This window comes from Zosterops lateralis (genome assembly GCF_965231275.1).
Source record: "Zosterops lateralis genome assembly, chromosome: 3".
Taxonomy (NCBI): Eukaryota; Metazoa; Chordata; class Aves; order Passeriformes; family Zosteropidae; genus Zosterops; species Zosterops lateralis.
This window is the reverse complement of record NC_139764.1, coordinates 113,281,472-113,298,035: the sequence shown is the minus strand read 5'-3', so window position 1 is coordinate 113,298,035 and position 16,564 is coordinate 113,281,472. Positions and strand designations below refer to the sequence as shown.

Sequence of the window (16,564 nt, the reverse complement as noted above, 5' to 3'; positions counted from 1 at the left end):
AGGGGTTTAGGAATGGGATTGTGTTGGGAAGGGCAGTACAGGTTAGTAATGGGATGTTCAGAGGAGGGTGCAGCAGCTCGTTCTCAGGGAGGTCCTGGGAAGAACAGGAAGGGATGGATATCCAGGAATATCTGGTTTGGGGAGGTTGGGAAAGGGGCAGGAGGGGGTTAGGAATGGGATCATGTTGGGAAGGGCAGTACGGGTTAGGAATGGGATGTTCAGAGGAGGGTGCAGCAGCTCGTTCTCTGGGAGGTCCTGGGAAAGAGAGGAGGGGATGGATATCCAGGAATGTCTGGTTTGGGGAGGTTGGGAAAGGGGCAGGAGGGGGTTAGGAATGGGATCATGTTGGGAAGGGCAGTACGGGTTAGGAATGGGATGTTCAGAGGAGGGTGCAGCAGCTCGTTCTCAGAGAGGTCCTGGGAAGAACAGGAGGGGATGGATATCCAGGAACGTCTGGTTTGGGGAGGTTGGGAAAGGGGCAGGAGGGGGTTAGGAATGGGATCATGTTGGGAAGGGCAGTACAGGTTAGGAATGGGATGTTCAGTGGATGTTCAGTGGAGGGTGCAGCAGCTCGTTCTCAGGGAGGTCCTGGGAAGGTGAGGAGGGGATGGATATCCAGGACTGGGAACATCTGGTTTGGGGAGGTTGGGAAAGGGGCAGGACGGGTTAGGAATGGGATCGTGCTGGGAAGAGCAGGAGGATTAGGAGTGGGATCATGCTGAGAAGGGCATTAGGAATTAGAAATGGGATTGTACAGGGAAAATTGGTAGGGATTAGAATGGGATCATGCTGGAAAGGGCAGTAAGGATTCGGAATGGGACTATGCTGGGAAGTAGGGATTAGGAATGGGATTGTACTGGGAAAATTAGTATGGATTAGGAATGGGATCATGCTGGGAAGACCAGTAGGATTAGGAGTGGGATTGCACTGGGATGGGCAGTAGGGATTAGAAATGGGATTGTTCTGGGAAAATTGGTAGGGATTAGGAATGGGATCATGCTGAGAAGGGCAGTAGGGACCAGAAGTGGGATCATGCTGGAGGAAGAACTCCAGAGCTATTCCAGCTAAATGTGTCTTGGGACCCCGCAGGTAAAGGAATGGTGTCCATGCGCTCCATTGCTTTGGGAAAACTGGAGCAAAGGGCTCAGAGCCGTGGTGGGCTCCTGAAACTCCGGGTTCCATCTGAGGGATCAGAGGGAAGGGCTGCACTCACCACCTCGAACCACTTGACCAAAGTGCTGAAGTTGGGGTTTTTCTTGTAGTTCTGGATCAGGGCAGACTGGACGCCCTTCCCGGCACACTCGATGTCCACGCGGGGCCGGTCCACCTGGGCCAGGTTCACTCTCTTCAGGTCCCTGAGCCCCCAGAACAAGATCTAGGGCAGGAGGAGGAGGAAGGAGCATGTGAATGTAAAAGGGACAATCCATGGAGAGGGATCCCACTGCTGGTGTCATCTCAGGGCAGTGCTGGATCCCTGAGGTGTCTCCTCCTGACACCCAAGGTCTCCAGCCTGCTGCCCTCAACACCCATTTTTCTGCCTTTCTCCCTTCCTGGCCTTTTTTTCTGCCCTGGGAATCTATCAGGATTATTGAGAGAGAAGGGAACAATGAGATTCGTGTTAAAGCGTGATTTATTGCTGTTATTTTCTGCAGTCTCACTGAAGGGTGGGAACGTCTTGATAGCATTTGTCAGAGGTCAGTAATCAGTGGTCACAGGATCTTTAATTACAAAGCCTTTTAAAGATTTATTAGATAAAGATTTATTTATATATTTATCTTTTATTCATTTATTTACTATTTATTTATTATTAATTATTTATTTACTATTTATTTATCATTAATTATTTATTTACTCTTTATTATTTATTTAGTTACTATTTATTTATCATTAATTATTTATTTACTATTTATTTATTATTAATTCTTTATTTACTTAATTGGTCATTATTTTTTATTTAATTTTTTATTTATTTAATAAATAAATATTTATTATTGCTTTTGCCTTTAAACTAATTACTAGTTATTTTGTTTTATACATTTTTGCTGCAGCGCGGACCTTCCTAACCAATCACATAATGACAAACTTACGATACTGCACTTCAAAACTTTCGTAGTTAATTTTGTAACTACTTCTGTTATCTAACCTTTGAACTCCAGAAATTTCCACTGCCTTGCTTGACAGGTTTCTACTTAAACCATAAATCCACATTCTGGCTTCTGGTCTCTAAATTTGGAAGCCTTTTCTAAGGTCTCGGATCAAACCCTGTGTTCATTTCTATATTTGGGCTCGCACACAAAAGGTTTTGAGAATTTTCTGTGCCTTGATTTCCCACAGGAATCCACAGAGCAGCTCTGTCCATCTCTGGTGGTTCTGGATCCAGCACTGCTGTGGCTTTGTCCCAGTGGAATCCTGAGGAATCTTCCCTGTCCCTTCCTGTGATAACACTGCCACCATCCAAAATTTCCCAAAACTGAGATTATTTTTTTCCCACTTCCTCATTCCCCATGGCTGTATTAAAACTGTGAGGAACACAACTCATTTATCACCATGCAAATGTTTGGAAAACCAGGAGATCCCTTTGGATCCCTGGTGAGTGGTGCCTCACCTGAGCAGAGACACCTTCACCCAGGGCTGAGATGTGTCCTGAACATCCCTGTGGGCATTACCTGGGTCATGGATGTCCACCAGGACCTCCAAGGGACAGGGGTCCTCATGGGACACATTACAGAACCACGGAATCATGTGGAAAAGCCTTCCAGGATCATCGAGTCTAACCTGTGACTGATTCCCACCTTGTCCCCAGCTCAGAGCACTCAGTGTCACATCCAGGCCTGCCTTGGACACCTCCAGGGACCCTCCAAACCTCCCTGGGCAGTTCCAAGGCCTGACCAACCTTTTCAAGGAGAAATTCCTGCTGCTGTCCAACCTGAGCCTGTCCTGGCCCAGCCTGAGGCCATTTCCCCTTGTCCTGTCCCTGTTCCCTGCGAGCAGAGCCCGACCCCCCCTGGCTGTCCCCTCCTGTCAGAGAGTTGTGCAGAGCCACAAGGTCCCCCCTGAGCCTCCTTTTCTCTAGGCTGAGCCCCTTTCCCAGCTCCCTCAGCCTCTCATGGGGCTCCATTCCCTTCCCCAGCTCCATTCCCTGCCCTGGACAAGCTCCAGCCCCTGCAGGTCTCTCCTGTCAGGAGGGGCCCAGAGGTGTCCTCAGCACTGGAGGTGCCCCAGCAGTGCCCCAGGCTGAGTTTCCCATCTCCCTCAGACTCTCCTGGAGCTCCATTCCCTTCCCCATCTCCATTCCCTGCCCTAGACAAGCTCCAGCCCCTGCAGGTCTCTTTTGTCAGGACGGACCCTGGTGCCCACACTATTTTGGATATAAAGTCCCCCTTCAGATATCCATGGATCCATGAGAGGCCTGAGGTTGGTGGGGCACAGAACATCAGAGCTATGGGTTTGCTTTGGGAGCAGATGATCCAGCTCCGTGTCCATCTCTAAAATTCCCTGAGCTGCATCTCAGCCTGAGTGCCACTCACTCACTGTCCTGCCCAGGAATGATCCAATTCTTTGGTTTTTTTTTTAGGGATGCTGCAGCTTCATTCCCAGTCTATCCACCACAGACAGATGCTTGACTCCCATCTCCCTCCTGCCCTTCCAACACCCCTGGAGATGCTCTCCAGCCCCAGGCAATGCTCCCCACACGGACTCTGGTTACCTCCACTCTGTATCTGCTCAGCACCGGCCGAATTCCCAGAGGCACAGGCAGGATGGGGCCTCGGTCCATGTCCGTGGGGCCGTCGATTGGGGGCAGGTCTGATTTACCCCCGGGGCCGATCTGGAAGAGATGGATCATGGATTAGGATCTGCTCCTCTTGTCCTGGGTTGTAGTGTAGGATGTACACAAAGTATTTATTCTATCACCATCTTCATGAGCTGTTAAAACAAGTGGGGCAGTGCTCTAGTGTTCCCAAGCCCCCGGCCTTTGGGTTGTCTTCTGCTCATGGCCCATCAATGCCTTGCCCAGGACTCACAGGGAACTCCCTCCAGGAGCTCTCTCTGTTTAATGGGCCATCAAGGAGCCACTGCACGACTCCTCATCCCATTGGGAGATGCTCCCAATGCCCAGGGGGAGGAGCCAAGCATTCCCACCTGGAGAGAATCTGGGATTTGGGACAGGACAAGCAGCCCTGAGCCACTGGATTCCCAGAGGAGCAGAGCTCCCAGACCTTTCTGTGGGATCACTGCTTCAGGAAGAGCCCCTCACCTGGACTGCTCCCACCACCCTGCTCAGGGTGTGCTCTGACTCTGTCAGTGGTCCTTTGTTTTACTACATTTATTTTATATTATTTTTACCTTTTTACCTTTCTTCTTATTAAATTAAATTTCTGACTTGGAGCCTCTCACTTGTTTTGCTTTTCAAACCACGACACTCTCAGTGATAGCATAGGGTTAAATTGATTTCTGCAGTACCAAGAGCCTGAGAACAGGGTATCAGCTCCACTGTAACCAGGATGTTATTCCATGCTTTTGTTTTAACCAAATCAAGTATAACTTTGCTCAGGTGGTTGGGGGAGAAATGGGGGAACACTGGTAGAATATGTAGACCCTTAAAAGAATAAATTTAGGTCAGGAGGATCTGTACTGATATAATCATTAATATGACGCATGCTGGAATTGTCGATTGTGATATTAGTTTGGTAATTAAATATGATTATTTTCTCCAAACCAGAATCTTGAGCAAGAATCATGCAGGCCATTGCTCCTCGGGATGGAATCGATGGAACAATGGGGTTTTAATGATTAACACGAATCCTTATGTAACAAGAAATGTATAAAATTGTAACCATTTAGCATGTTAGACAAGCCAAGATTTGGGTCATCCAGGACCCCCCGGCTTCCAGAGCTCTGAAATAAAGCACCGCACACAATTTTGTGATTGTGTGTTCTTTCCTCCGCTAACATCAGCTTTTGGTGCTTCTCGCAGAACTGTGGAACCGCGGATTGGTTTGGGTTGGAAGGGACCCCAAAAATCAGATCATTTCTGACCCCTGACATGGGCAGGGACAAATTCCAGAGGGATCTGGGCTGTGTCTCAGCTGGAACTGGTCCCAGTTGTTGGATCTGGGGTGTCTCAGAGCGCTGAGAGCCCGGGGCAGGTGCTTTGGGGAGGGGAGAACGCAGGAGCAGAAGGTGCTGGGAATTCCACACAGAACAGTCCCCGGAGCAATCCAAACTCCTCATCCCACCGAGGCAGCCCATCCCAGGGCTGTTCCATCCTGGAATTGCGCCTGCTGGGCTGGGAGTGAGGAAATGGAGATCTGGTCCCAGAGCTCAGCCCAGGATCAGGTTTAAAGTCCCGTTTCCAGCCCAAGGCTCGGGAAATATCAAATATCCCATGTGAGCCGTTCCTCCAGTCCAAGAAAAATTGGGAGAAAAAGGGCTTGGATGAGCACCTGCCCTGGCAGAAAAAGGAGGTGGGAAAATCATTTCAGCAGATGGAATATGAGGCACAAAAGTGGAAGAATTTAACTCTGGTGTTGCCCCAGACTATGAATCGTGGAATGGTTTGGGCTGGGAGGTGTTGGAATTCTGGAAACTGAGAATTTCAGGCTTTCTGTTGTGGGTGTGTAGCTTGAATAGAACTGCGCGATATCACGGGGTGAAAAATTAGAGTTTAAGATTTTTAATATATATGATTTTAATATATATAAGATTTTATATATTTTTATATATAAAATTTTAATATATATAAGATTTTAATATATATGGGGCAAGATGGAGACTTTAGGGTGGAGGCTAGTTGTTCTTTTTTCACCTTCTTTTTCCTTCTCCTTCATGAATTTGGGTGGTATTCTGTAATCGGTTAATAAAGCGGACTTCAAGTGGTTAGTTATTTGGTTTAAAGTAAAAATAATTTAGGTGGCATTTCACAATTGGATGGATTGCCCTTGAAAAGACCCTGTAGAGATAGAGAGGTGCTCCATTTTGCACCTTGTTAACTAGAGGTACTGCAGATCTCACAGCTTGTGAGACTGTAATATAGATAAGAATTAATAAACACCCAAGTCCAAAAGCAAACTTTATCTCTCGTGCAATTAATCCCAACCCTGGCAGAAAAAGAAGCCAGAACTGTCACAAGGAGGGACTTTAAAGACCATTGCCATGAGCAAGGACACTTTCCACCTTTCCAGGCTGCTCCAAACCCCCCATCCAACACGGCCTTGGACTCTTCCAGGTGTCTTTGACGAACAACAAGTGGTTGATCCATCCAAGAGAAAACCACAAGGGTCCAGCAGACCAATGACCAGGTGGAAGGGGCAGTTATTCCCAATCCTCCATAAATTAATCCCTTCTCCCTTCCAACCCTCCATCCCATCCCTTTGTCCAGCTGGCACCTGGAGCAGCTCGAAGGCGGCCAGCAGGTCCCCGGCCGTGGCGTTGCCGCGGTAGATCTGGTAATATTCCAGCTGTGGTGGGAAACGTGGAGGGCAGTACTGCTCGTCTGACATCTTCACCACGGGCTTGGCGAACGTCCGGCCCATGAAGTCGGCTTTTCCCTACGGAAAGAGCACTTGGGGTTGGAAATCCAACATGGGAATTCCAAGGTTAACACATGGTTCTCCCCAGGAGCATTTGGGGTTTGGGATCCAACACGGGAATTCCAAGATTAGCCCCAGTAGTACTTGGGGTTGGGAATCTAACACGGGAATTCCTAAATTAGCCCCATGGTTCTCCCTATGAGCATTTGGGTTTGGGAATACAACATGGGAATTCCAAGGTTAACCCATGGTTCTGCCCAGGAGCACTCGGGGTTGGGAATCCAACATGGGAATTCCAAGATTATCCCCAGTAGTACTTGAGGTTGGAATCTAACACAGGAATTTTTAATTAGCCCCATGATTCTGCCCTGGAGCATTTGGGGCTGGGAATCCAACGTGGGAATTCCAAGATTAGCCCCAGTAGTACTTGGGGTTGGGAATCTAACACAGGAATTCCCAAATTAGATCCGTGGTTCTCCCCAGGAGCACTTGAGGTTGGGGATCCAACATGGGAATCCCAAAATTAGCCCCATGGTTCTGACCTAGAGTACCTGGGGTTTGGGATCCAAGACAAGAATTCCTAAATTAGCCCCATGGTTCTCCCCATGAGCATTTGGGTTGGGGATCCAACATGGGAATTCCAAAATTAGCCCCATGTTCTCCCCAGAAGCACTTGGGGTTTGGGATCCAACAGAGGAATCCCAAAATTAGCCCCATGGTTCTCCCCAGGAGCACTTGGGGTAGGAATCTAACACAGGAATTTCTAAATTAGTCCCATGTTTCTCCCCAGGAGCATTTGGGTTTGGGAATCCAACATGGGAATTCCAAAATTAGTCCCATGATTCTCCTCAGGAGCACTTGGGGTTTGGAATCCAAATCAGAATTCCAAAATTAGCCCTGCAATTCTCCCCATCATGGTCATAACAGGAATGGGATCAGCGCTCTGGTCTTGGGATGCCAAACCTCAGGGAAAACTTTCACTGATGACTCCTTGAAGGAGGATTGGGACAGCTGAAGGTTGGGACAGCCAGGAGGACACCCAGTTTTCCAAATGGAAAAGCTCCTTGGCTACAGCCTCTTTCTTCCCTCTCCAAAAATAAGATACACCAAGTCACATCTGGGATTTATGAACAGCAGAGGCTCTATGGGATATGTGGAGGGTGAGGAAAAAAAGCTCCCCAAACCCTCTGCCTCCAAATCTGGAGAGATCCCGGCATCCAAACCACATGGAATTCCGTGGGATTTTCCTACCACGGTGTCCTGGTCGTAGATCTCGATGACGATGATGGGGGGGTCGTCCCGCATCTCGTGAGCTTCCCCGTACAACTCCACGTTGTCAAACACCAGGAGCTGGTCCCAGGTCGGGCAAAGGGTCTCGTTGAGAACCTGGAAAAATGGGAGAGATTCCAGGATTCTGGGAAAGGGTGGCAGGTAGGGCTGCTGTGTGGTTTTGGGACTAGGGAGGCACTGGGAATCTCCCAGGGATTCTTCTGAGGAAAACAATCCAATAGCAGATGAACAGAGTTGGATTATTCCCAAAATCCAGGCTCCCTAAACCTTGGCAACCCTTGGACTGGGAAGGGAATACTGAAAAATGGCTTTAATGTGACTCAGTTCTGCCTAAACTGGCAGGGAACCACAGGGAATCACAGGGAATTGAGGGGAATCATAGGGAATCATGGGGAATCAAGGGGAATCACAGGGAATCAAGGGAAATCAGAGGGAATCAGAGGGAATCACAGGGAATCACAGGGAATCAAGGAGAATCACGGGGAATCACAGGAATGCAGATGAGCAGAGCTGGATTATTCCCAAAATCCAGGCTCCCTAAAGCTTGGCAACCTTTGGACTGGGAAGGGAAGACTGAAAAATGGCTTTAGCATGACCCAGTTCTGCCTAAACTGGCAGGGAATGACAGGGAATCACAAGGAATCACAGGAATCACAGAGAATCAAGGGGAATCACAAGGAATCATGGGGAATCGAGGGGAATCACAGGGAATCACAGGAATGCAGATGAGCAGAGTTGGATTATTCCCAAAATCCAGGCTCCCTAAAGCTTGGCAACCCTTGGACTGGGAAGGGTGGACTGAAAAATGGCTTTAATGTGACCCAGTTCTGCCTAAACTGGCTGGGAATTACAGGAAATCAAGGGGAATCAAGGAGAATCACAGGGAATCACGGGGAATCAAGAGGAATCAAGAGGAATCACCAGGAATCACAGGGAATCACAAGGAATCATGGGGAATCATAGGGAATCACAGCCATCAGGATGTGGGTCAAATTGGGAATGAGCTCCTGGGAAGAGATCTCCTAAAAACAGCCAATGCCTGATTTCAGAGCTGCTCTGCCACCCCAAGAGACCAGGATCAGCCTAATCCTTGTTCATGGAATCTGTGCCATGGAAGCAGCATGGAACCTGCAGAGTCAGCCATTTCCACATCCCAGGAATGTTCATTGCGGACTCATCCATCCCTCCATCCCAGGAATGTTTACTGTGGAGTCAGCCATTCCCACATCCCAGGAATGTTCACTGTGCAGTCAGCCATTCCCACATCCCAGGAATGTTCACTGTGGACTCAGCCATTCCCACATCCCAGGAATGTTCACTGTGGAGTCAGCCATTCCCACATTCCCACATCCCAGGAATGTTCCCTGTGGAGTCAGCCATCCCTCCATCCCAGGAATGTTCACTGTGGAGTCAGCCATTCCTCCATTCCCACATCCCAGGAATGTTCACTGTGGAGTCAGCCATTCCCACATCCCACTAATGTTCCCTGTGGAGTCAGCCATTCCCACATCCCAGGAATGTTTACTGTGGAGTCAGCCATCCCTCCATCCCCACATCCCAGGAATGTTCACTGTGGAGTCAGCCATTCCCACATCCCAGGAATGTTCACTGTGGAGTCAGCCATTCCCACATCCCAGGAATGTTCCCTGTGGAGTCAGCCATTCCCACATCCCAGGAATGTTCACTGTGCAGTCAGCCATCCCTCCATCCCAGGAATGTTCACTGTGGAGTCAGCCATCCCTCCATCCCCACATCCCAGGAATGTTCACTGTGGAGTCAGCCATCCCCACATCCCAGGAATGTTCACTGTGCAGTCAGCCATCCCCACATCCCAGGAATGTTCACTGTGGAGTCAGTCATCCCCACATCCCAGGAATGTTCACTGTGGAGTCAGCCATCCCCACATCCCAGGAATGTTCACTGTGGAGTCAGCCATTCCCACATCCCAGGAATGTTCACTGTGGAGTCAGCCATTCCCACATCCCGGGAATGTTCACTGTGGAGTCAGCCATCCCCACATCCCAGGAATGTTCACTGTGGAGTCAGCCATTCCCACATCCCAGGAATATTCACCGTGGAGTCAGCCATCCCTCCATCCCAGGGATGTTCACTGTGGAGTCAGCCATCCCCACATCCCAGGAATGTTCACTGTGGAGTCAGTCATCCCCACATCCCAGGAATGTTCACTGTGGAGTCAGCCATTCCCACATCCCAGGAATGTTCACTGTGCAGTCAGCCATTCCCACATTCCCACATCCCAGGAATGTTCACTGTGGAGTCAGCCATCCCATATCCCAGGAATGTTCCCTGTGGAGTCAGCCATCCCTCACCCATCCCCACATCCCAGGAATTCTCACATCCCAGGAATTCTCACCTCAGTGCACTGGCTCTGGGAGATGAAGAAGACCCGTGCGAAGGGATCCGAGAGGCCGCTGCTGTCGGCTGCGAACAAACTCCTGGCCTGGTACATGTGGGCTCGCAGCTGGAACACCTGCTTCTCTGGGAGAGAGAGGGAATGGGATGGGATGGTGTGGGATGACCTCTGGGAGCCCATCCCAAGGGACGTCCCAAGAATCTGGTTTTGCTCGTGGGTGAATCATCTCAACCCAAAACATGAATCCCAAATGGATTCAGATTTCCTTGGTATCTTTGTTGTGTTCATAATGATAAAATCCCAATAAGATTGGGATGAGGGGACACAATTCCCACTTCCCACCTCTCCTGGGACAATTGGAACCATTTCCCCCTTAGCTCCTGGAATTCCTTGGGGAAGGGGGTGTCCAGCCAGGCTCCCTCCCACCCTCTCCATGCCCCATCCCATGGTGATGCCTTAAGTGGGGAAATGATGCCTTAAATGATGCCTTGGGGTTGGGAATCCAACATGAGAATTCCAAAATTAGCCCCATGGTTCTCCCCAGGAACACTTTGGGCTGGGAATCCAACATGAGAATTCCAAAATCAGCCCCATGGTTGAAGTTGGTGAATCTTAATTCACTTTTAGCTTTCATGTATTTCAGATTCTGTGCTGCCCAGGGGCGCAGCTCTGAGCTCACAGTCAGTGTCACTCAGCTCTGCACACAGCAGGGACACAAAACAAATCCTTTTTCTGCTGCACACCAAGGACAACAGCTACAAGTTTTTAGGCCCAAAAGCACAAACAAGGGTGGGGGACTGAAGGGAGAAAACGAGGATGGGACTTCATAATCTGAAGCTGTAATTGGGCAATTAAACCCCAATATGCAAATGGACCAAAACTTATAAAAGTGTGAGACCTTGTGACCAGTCATCCATTTTGTGACCATTTTGTGTCTATTTTGGGTCCATTTTGTGTCCATTTAGGGTCCATTTTGGGTCTATTTTGTGATCATTTTGGGTCCATTTTGTGTCTATTTAGGGTCCATTTGGGTCTATTTTGTGACCATTTTGTGTCTATTTTGGGCCCATTTTGTGTCCATTTTTTGTCTATTTTGGGTCTATTTTGTGATCATTTTGTGACCATTTGGGGTCCATTTTGGGTCTATTTTGTGTCCATTTTTTGTCTATTTTGGGTCTATTTTGTGATCATTTTGTGACCATTTGGGGTCCATTTTGGGTCTATTTTGTGTCCATTTTGTGTCTATTTTGTGTCCAATTGTGACTATTTTTTGTCCAATTGTGACTATTTTTTGTCTATTTTGGGTCTATTTTGTGACCATTTGGGGTCTATTTTGGGTCCATTTTGTGTCCATTTAGGGTCCATTTTGGGTCCATTTTGTGTCCACTTTGTGTCTATTTTGTGTCCAATTTGGGTCTATTTTGTGACTATTTTGTGTCTATTTTGTGTCCAATTGTGACCATTTTGTGTCTATTTTGGGTCCATTTTGTGACCATTTTGTGTCTATTTTGGGTCCATTTTGGGTCCATTTTGTGTCCATTTTGGGTCCATTTTGTGACCATTTTGTGTCCATTTTGTGTCCAATTTGGGTCTATTTTGTGACGATTTTGTGTCTATTTTGTTTCCAATTGTGACCATTTTGTGTCTATTTTGGGTCCATTTTGTGTCCAATTGTGACCATTTTGTGTCTATTTTGGGTCCATTTTGGGTCTATTTTGTCACCATTTTGTGTCTATTTTGTGTCCAATTGTGACCATTTTGTGTCTATTTTGGGTCCATTTTGTGTCTATTTTGCGACCATTTTGTGACCATTTTGTGTCTATTTTGTGTCCAATTTGGGTCTATTTTGTGACCATTTTGTGTCTATTTTGGGTCCATTTTGAGACCATTTTGTGACCATTTTGTGTCCAATTTGGGTCTGTTTTGTGATCATTTTGTGTCCATTTTGGGTCCATTTTGGGTCCATTTTGTGACCATTTTGTGTCTATTTTATGATCATTTTGTGTCTATTTTGGGTCCATTTTGTGACCATTTTGGGTCCACCTTGGGTGTAGTCCTGGCCAGTCTCTTGTCCTACCCAAAGGTGTACCCTAAAAGCCTTTTAATAAACATCTACTTTATCCTCCAGCTCTGCCCAGTCTGTTCCAGCTCAGCCTTCCCGAGGCATTAATGGCAAATCCTTACTGGTGTAGAGGAGGCTGATGGGTGGGAAGGAGGGCAGGTTTTGACCTCGGGGCACTTTCTTCTCCTCGAAGCCGCAGGGGAGGCCGCTCAGGAAATCCTTGCGCTGCTTGTTGAGGCCCAGCCACAGGTAAATCTCCATCTTGGCCTGGACTGTCCAGCCAGCAGGGCCAAAGCCCCTCTTCCCGGGGAGCTGAGCACAGGGAATGGAAGAGTTCACATTGGGAATGTGGACAGGCCCCTCTTGGAAAACCCAACCTCTTTGGGGCGTTTTGCTGCTGTTCCTTAAACCCAAAGATCTTTTAGGATCACGACGCTGCTCTGGCTCACGCATCGTCCTCTTCCCACCCTGGTTTCCTTTTCCTACGCCAGAAATTCCCTGGATTTCCAGCTGGATCAAACATCTCCCTCTTTCCAAACATTTCCCGTTTACTGGACTAGTTAAGATCAGTGTTTCACCCTCCCCAGGAGCAAAACTCCACCTCTACCAGCAGAGTATGGATCACATTTTTCCACTGTTCAAACCCCAGGAAAAAACGGATACAAAACTCTCATCCTCATCTCCCAAATCCCCTCATATTGGCCGCAGCTCCCCCCGGGACAAGAGGGATCCTCACCTTGAGGAAAACCGTCTTCACCTTGGCGCAGTCCTTGCCCATCTCCTCGTCCACGATGGAGTACAGGATGTCCTTGGACGGGACGCGGGCGTAGGCGATGCGCTTGTTGTTGCTCATCATCCAGATGAAAACGTCGGGAATGGTGTGCTGGGGCTGGGAATGCCACAGGAGAGCCCCGTCAGTGCCCCAGATCCCACCACTGAGGCACTGAGGTGGGGCTGGAGACCTGACGGAGGCAAATCCGACAGATTCCGTGGAGGATGGATGTTGCTAAATTTCTTAGGGAAAGAAAATACGATTTATATATAGATATTGAACTACCTTGACTGAGGCCTAACCTAAGGCCTGTGACACAGTAAAAAAATTCTCAGTGAGCTGTGGCGCAGCTAGAATTAGATATTAAGGTGTTTAGGAAAAATAATAGAGTGTTGAAGGCCATTGAATAGAATTGTTAATATGCAGGTGTTAGCCACCTTAAGGGTAAACCAAACAATGTGTGTTTACATTCTTTTTTCTGCTGTGTGCCAATGGACATGTGTGTACATTTGTAAACTATTTAGAAATTATATAACCTGCCATTTTAGGTGAAATAGAGGGACTTCGTAGGATTAACCATAGTGGTCAGATCTACATTTATTTCAGTTCAACCCTCTCTTATCCCTGGCTTCATAGATGGATGTGGCCGTTGCCACTCTGGCGAGGCACTGGAATTGTTCTGAGATTCCCACTCCAGAAAAGTGGAGCTCAGACTCAAGTGGAGCTCAAAAAAAGCTGCTCAGAGTTAAGCCCATCAGGAGAGAAACTGGGATTTATGTCGGTTAAAGTTTAAAAATATATAAATTTGGGCATAGAAGATTGAAGGTTTTCCTTCACTCCTCCTTCAGTGGGGAGGGGAGGACAGTGGCCATTCCTTCATCCCTTTTTAGGGAAGAGGTTCCCAGTCTGGGTAGGGCACGTCTCTCCTCAAGTCTGGGTTGGGTCAGGGCCAGGGAAGGCCTGGCTGTAACCAGGGATGGAGGTGGGAGCTGGGAGAGCTGCAGGTCCAGGGAGGGGCAAGAACCCCCTCTGAGCCAATCCTGAATTGGAAAAATGTCATGGAATCATTCCAGAGCCTAAAGGGGCTCCAGGAGAGTTGGAGAGGGACCAGGGACAAAGGATGGAGGAACAGAACACAGGGAATGGCTTCCCACTGCCAGAGGGAAGGGATGGATGGGATCTTGGGAAGGAATTCCTGGCTGGGCTGGAATTCCCAGATTTGCTGTGGCTGCCCCTGGATCCCTGGAAATGCCCAAGGCCAGGTTGGACATTGGGGCTTGGAGAAGCCTGGGATAGTGGAAGCTGATGGGGTTGGAACTGGATGGAATTTCAAATCCTTTCCCATCCAAACCAGTCTGGGATTTGATGTGTCGCCTCCCAATTCCTGATTTCCCAGGGATCCACGGGATCCCTTCATGGCTGGGACTGGCTGAAACATCTCCAGCTCTGCTGCAGGAGGACTCAGCTCTGTCCCTGCCTGGGAAACTCTCAAATTTCTTTTATATTGGCTGATTCCCAGCCAGGAGTGCACAGGGATCATGGGGCAGCTCATGGACTTGGAATGGCTCCTTGCAGAGGAACCTCTCCTGCCCTTGGAGGTCTACACCCATCCCTCCCTCCATCCATCCATCCATCCATCCATCCATCCATCCATCGATTCATCCCTCCATCCCTCCATTCATCCCATCCATCCATCCATCCATCCATCCATCCCTCCATCCCTCCATCCATCCATCCATCCCTCCATCCATCCATCCATCCCTCCATCCCTCCATTCATCCCATCCATCCATCCATCCATCCATCCATCCATCCATCCATCCATCCATCCCTCCATCCCTCCATTCATCCCATCCATCCATCCATCCATCCCTCCATCCCTCCATCCATCCATCCATCCATCCCTCCATCCATCCATCCATCCCTCCATCCCTCCATTCATCCCATCCATCCATCCATCCATCCATCCATCCATCCATCCATCCATCCCTCCATCCCTCCATCCATCCATCCATCCATCCCTCCATCCATCCATCCATCCCTCCATCCCTCCCTCCATGCCTCCATCCATCCCTCCCTCCATCCCTCCATCCATCCATCCATCCATCCATCCATCCCTCCCTCCCTCCATCCATCCATCCCTCCATTCATCCCATCTATTTATCCCATCCCATCCATCCCTCCCTCCATCCATCCATCCATCCATCCATCCATCCATCCATCCCTCCATCCATCCATCCATCCATCCATCCATCCCTCCATCCACGTCCATCCATCCATCCCTCCATCCATCCATCCATCCATCCCTCCATCCACGTCCATCCATCCATCCCTCCATCCATCCATCCATCCCTCCATCCCTCCATCCATCCATCCCTCCATTCATCCCATCTATTTATCCCATCCCATCCATCCCTCCCTCCATCCATCCATCCATCCATCCATCCATCCATCCATCCCTCCATCCATCCATCCATCCATCCATCCCTCCATCCATCCATCCATCCATCCATCCATCCCTCCATCCATCCCTCCATCCATCCATCCATCCATCCCTCCATCCATCCCTCCATCCATCCATCCATCCCTCCATCCATCCATCCCTCCATCCCTCCATCCCTCCCTCCATCCCTCCATCCATCCCTCCATCCATCCATCCCTCCATCCATCCATCCATCCCTCCATTCATCCCATCTATTTATCCCATCCCATCCATCTCTCCCTCCATCCATCCATCCATCCATCCATCCATCCCTCCCTCCATCCATCCATCCATCCCTCCATCCATCCATCCATCCATCCATCCATCCCTCCATCCATCCCTCCATCCATCCCTCCATCCATCCCTCCATCCATCCATCCATCCCTCCATCCATCCATCCCTCCATCCATCCCTCCATCCCTCCGTCCATCCATCCCTCCATCCATCCATCCATCCCTCCATCATCCATCCAATCCCAGTTTTCCCTCTCCACGATCTCCCCCAGCCCCACCCACCCCTGCCCGTGAGGGCCCCACCTCGTCCGCCAGGAACCGCAGCTTCTGCAGGAAGTTCTGCACCGGCTTCAGCTTCTCCTTCATGGTGTTCCTCTTGACCTGGGAGCGCAGGGCCGTGGCCTGCTGGGCCATGTTCTCCTGTGGGGACAGCTGGGACATCAGGGCACAGCTCGGACCAAGGAAAGGTGCCCCAATCCCATCATGTCACCTCCAGACACATTTCTGTTGGCCCCTCAAAGGGCCGAGACAGCCCAGGAGAAGGTGACACCACAAAGGCTTGGAGAATTTTGGGGTGGCTTAAGGAAGGTGCCTCACCCTGCTGTCACCCAGCACGTGACCTTTGTATCTTCTACAGGAACTTGTGGAATTTCACAATTCCTGGCTCTCAGGGATGTAGCTGGACACTGAAGTTGGTGTCCCTTGCTGTGCCAGCTGGAGGAGCCACCAGCTCCTCGTCCATCTCTCCTGCACATCCTTGACAAGGAGCAGGGCCACCACCCCACCCCAAAACTTCTGTCCTTGGAGCAGCTCTGCTCTGTG

The 16,564-nt window shown here is 49.3% G+C and overlaps 1 protein-coding gene across 1 annotated transcript in view; it reads right to left on the bottom strand.

Moving 5' to 3' along the window:
- Positions 1 to 16,564, bottom strand: part of OTOF (otoferlin) — a gene marked incomplete at its 3' end in the record, with an annotated part of 53,864 nt that overhangs the window by 27,797 nt on the left and 9,503 nt on the right. Inside the window, exons 3-10 of the mRNA XM_083858244.1 lie at positions 16,046 to 16,162; positions 12,993 to 13,145; positions 12,379 to 12,568; positions 10,195 to 10,319; positions 7,782 to 7,916; positions 6,387 to 6,548; positions 3,707 to 3,826; positions 1,214 to 1,375 (exon numbers count right to left, since the gene is read on the bottom strand). Coding sequence (XP_083714370.1) covers positions 1,214 to 1,375; positions 3,707 to 3,826; positions 6,387 to 6,548; positions 7,782 to 7,916; positions 10,195 to 10,319; positions 12,379 to 12,568; positions 12,993 to 13,145; positions 16,046 to 16,162 — 1,164 coding nt within the window. The remainder of the gene's footprint in view (positions 1 to 1,213; positions 1,376 to 3,706; positions 3,827 to 6,386; positions 6,549 to 7,781; positions 7,917 to 10,194; positions 10,320 to 12,378; positions 12,569 to 12,992; positions 13,146 to 16,045; positions 16,163 to 16,564) is intronic.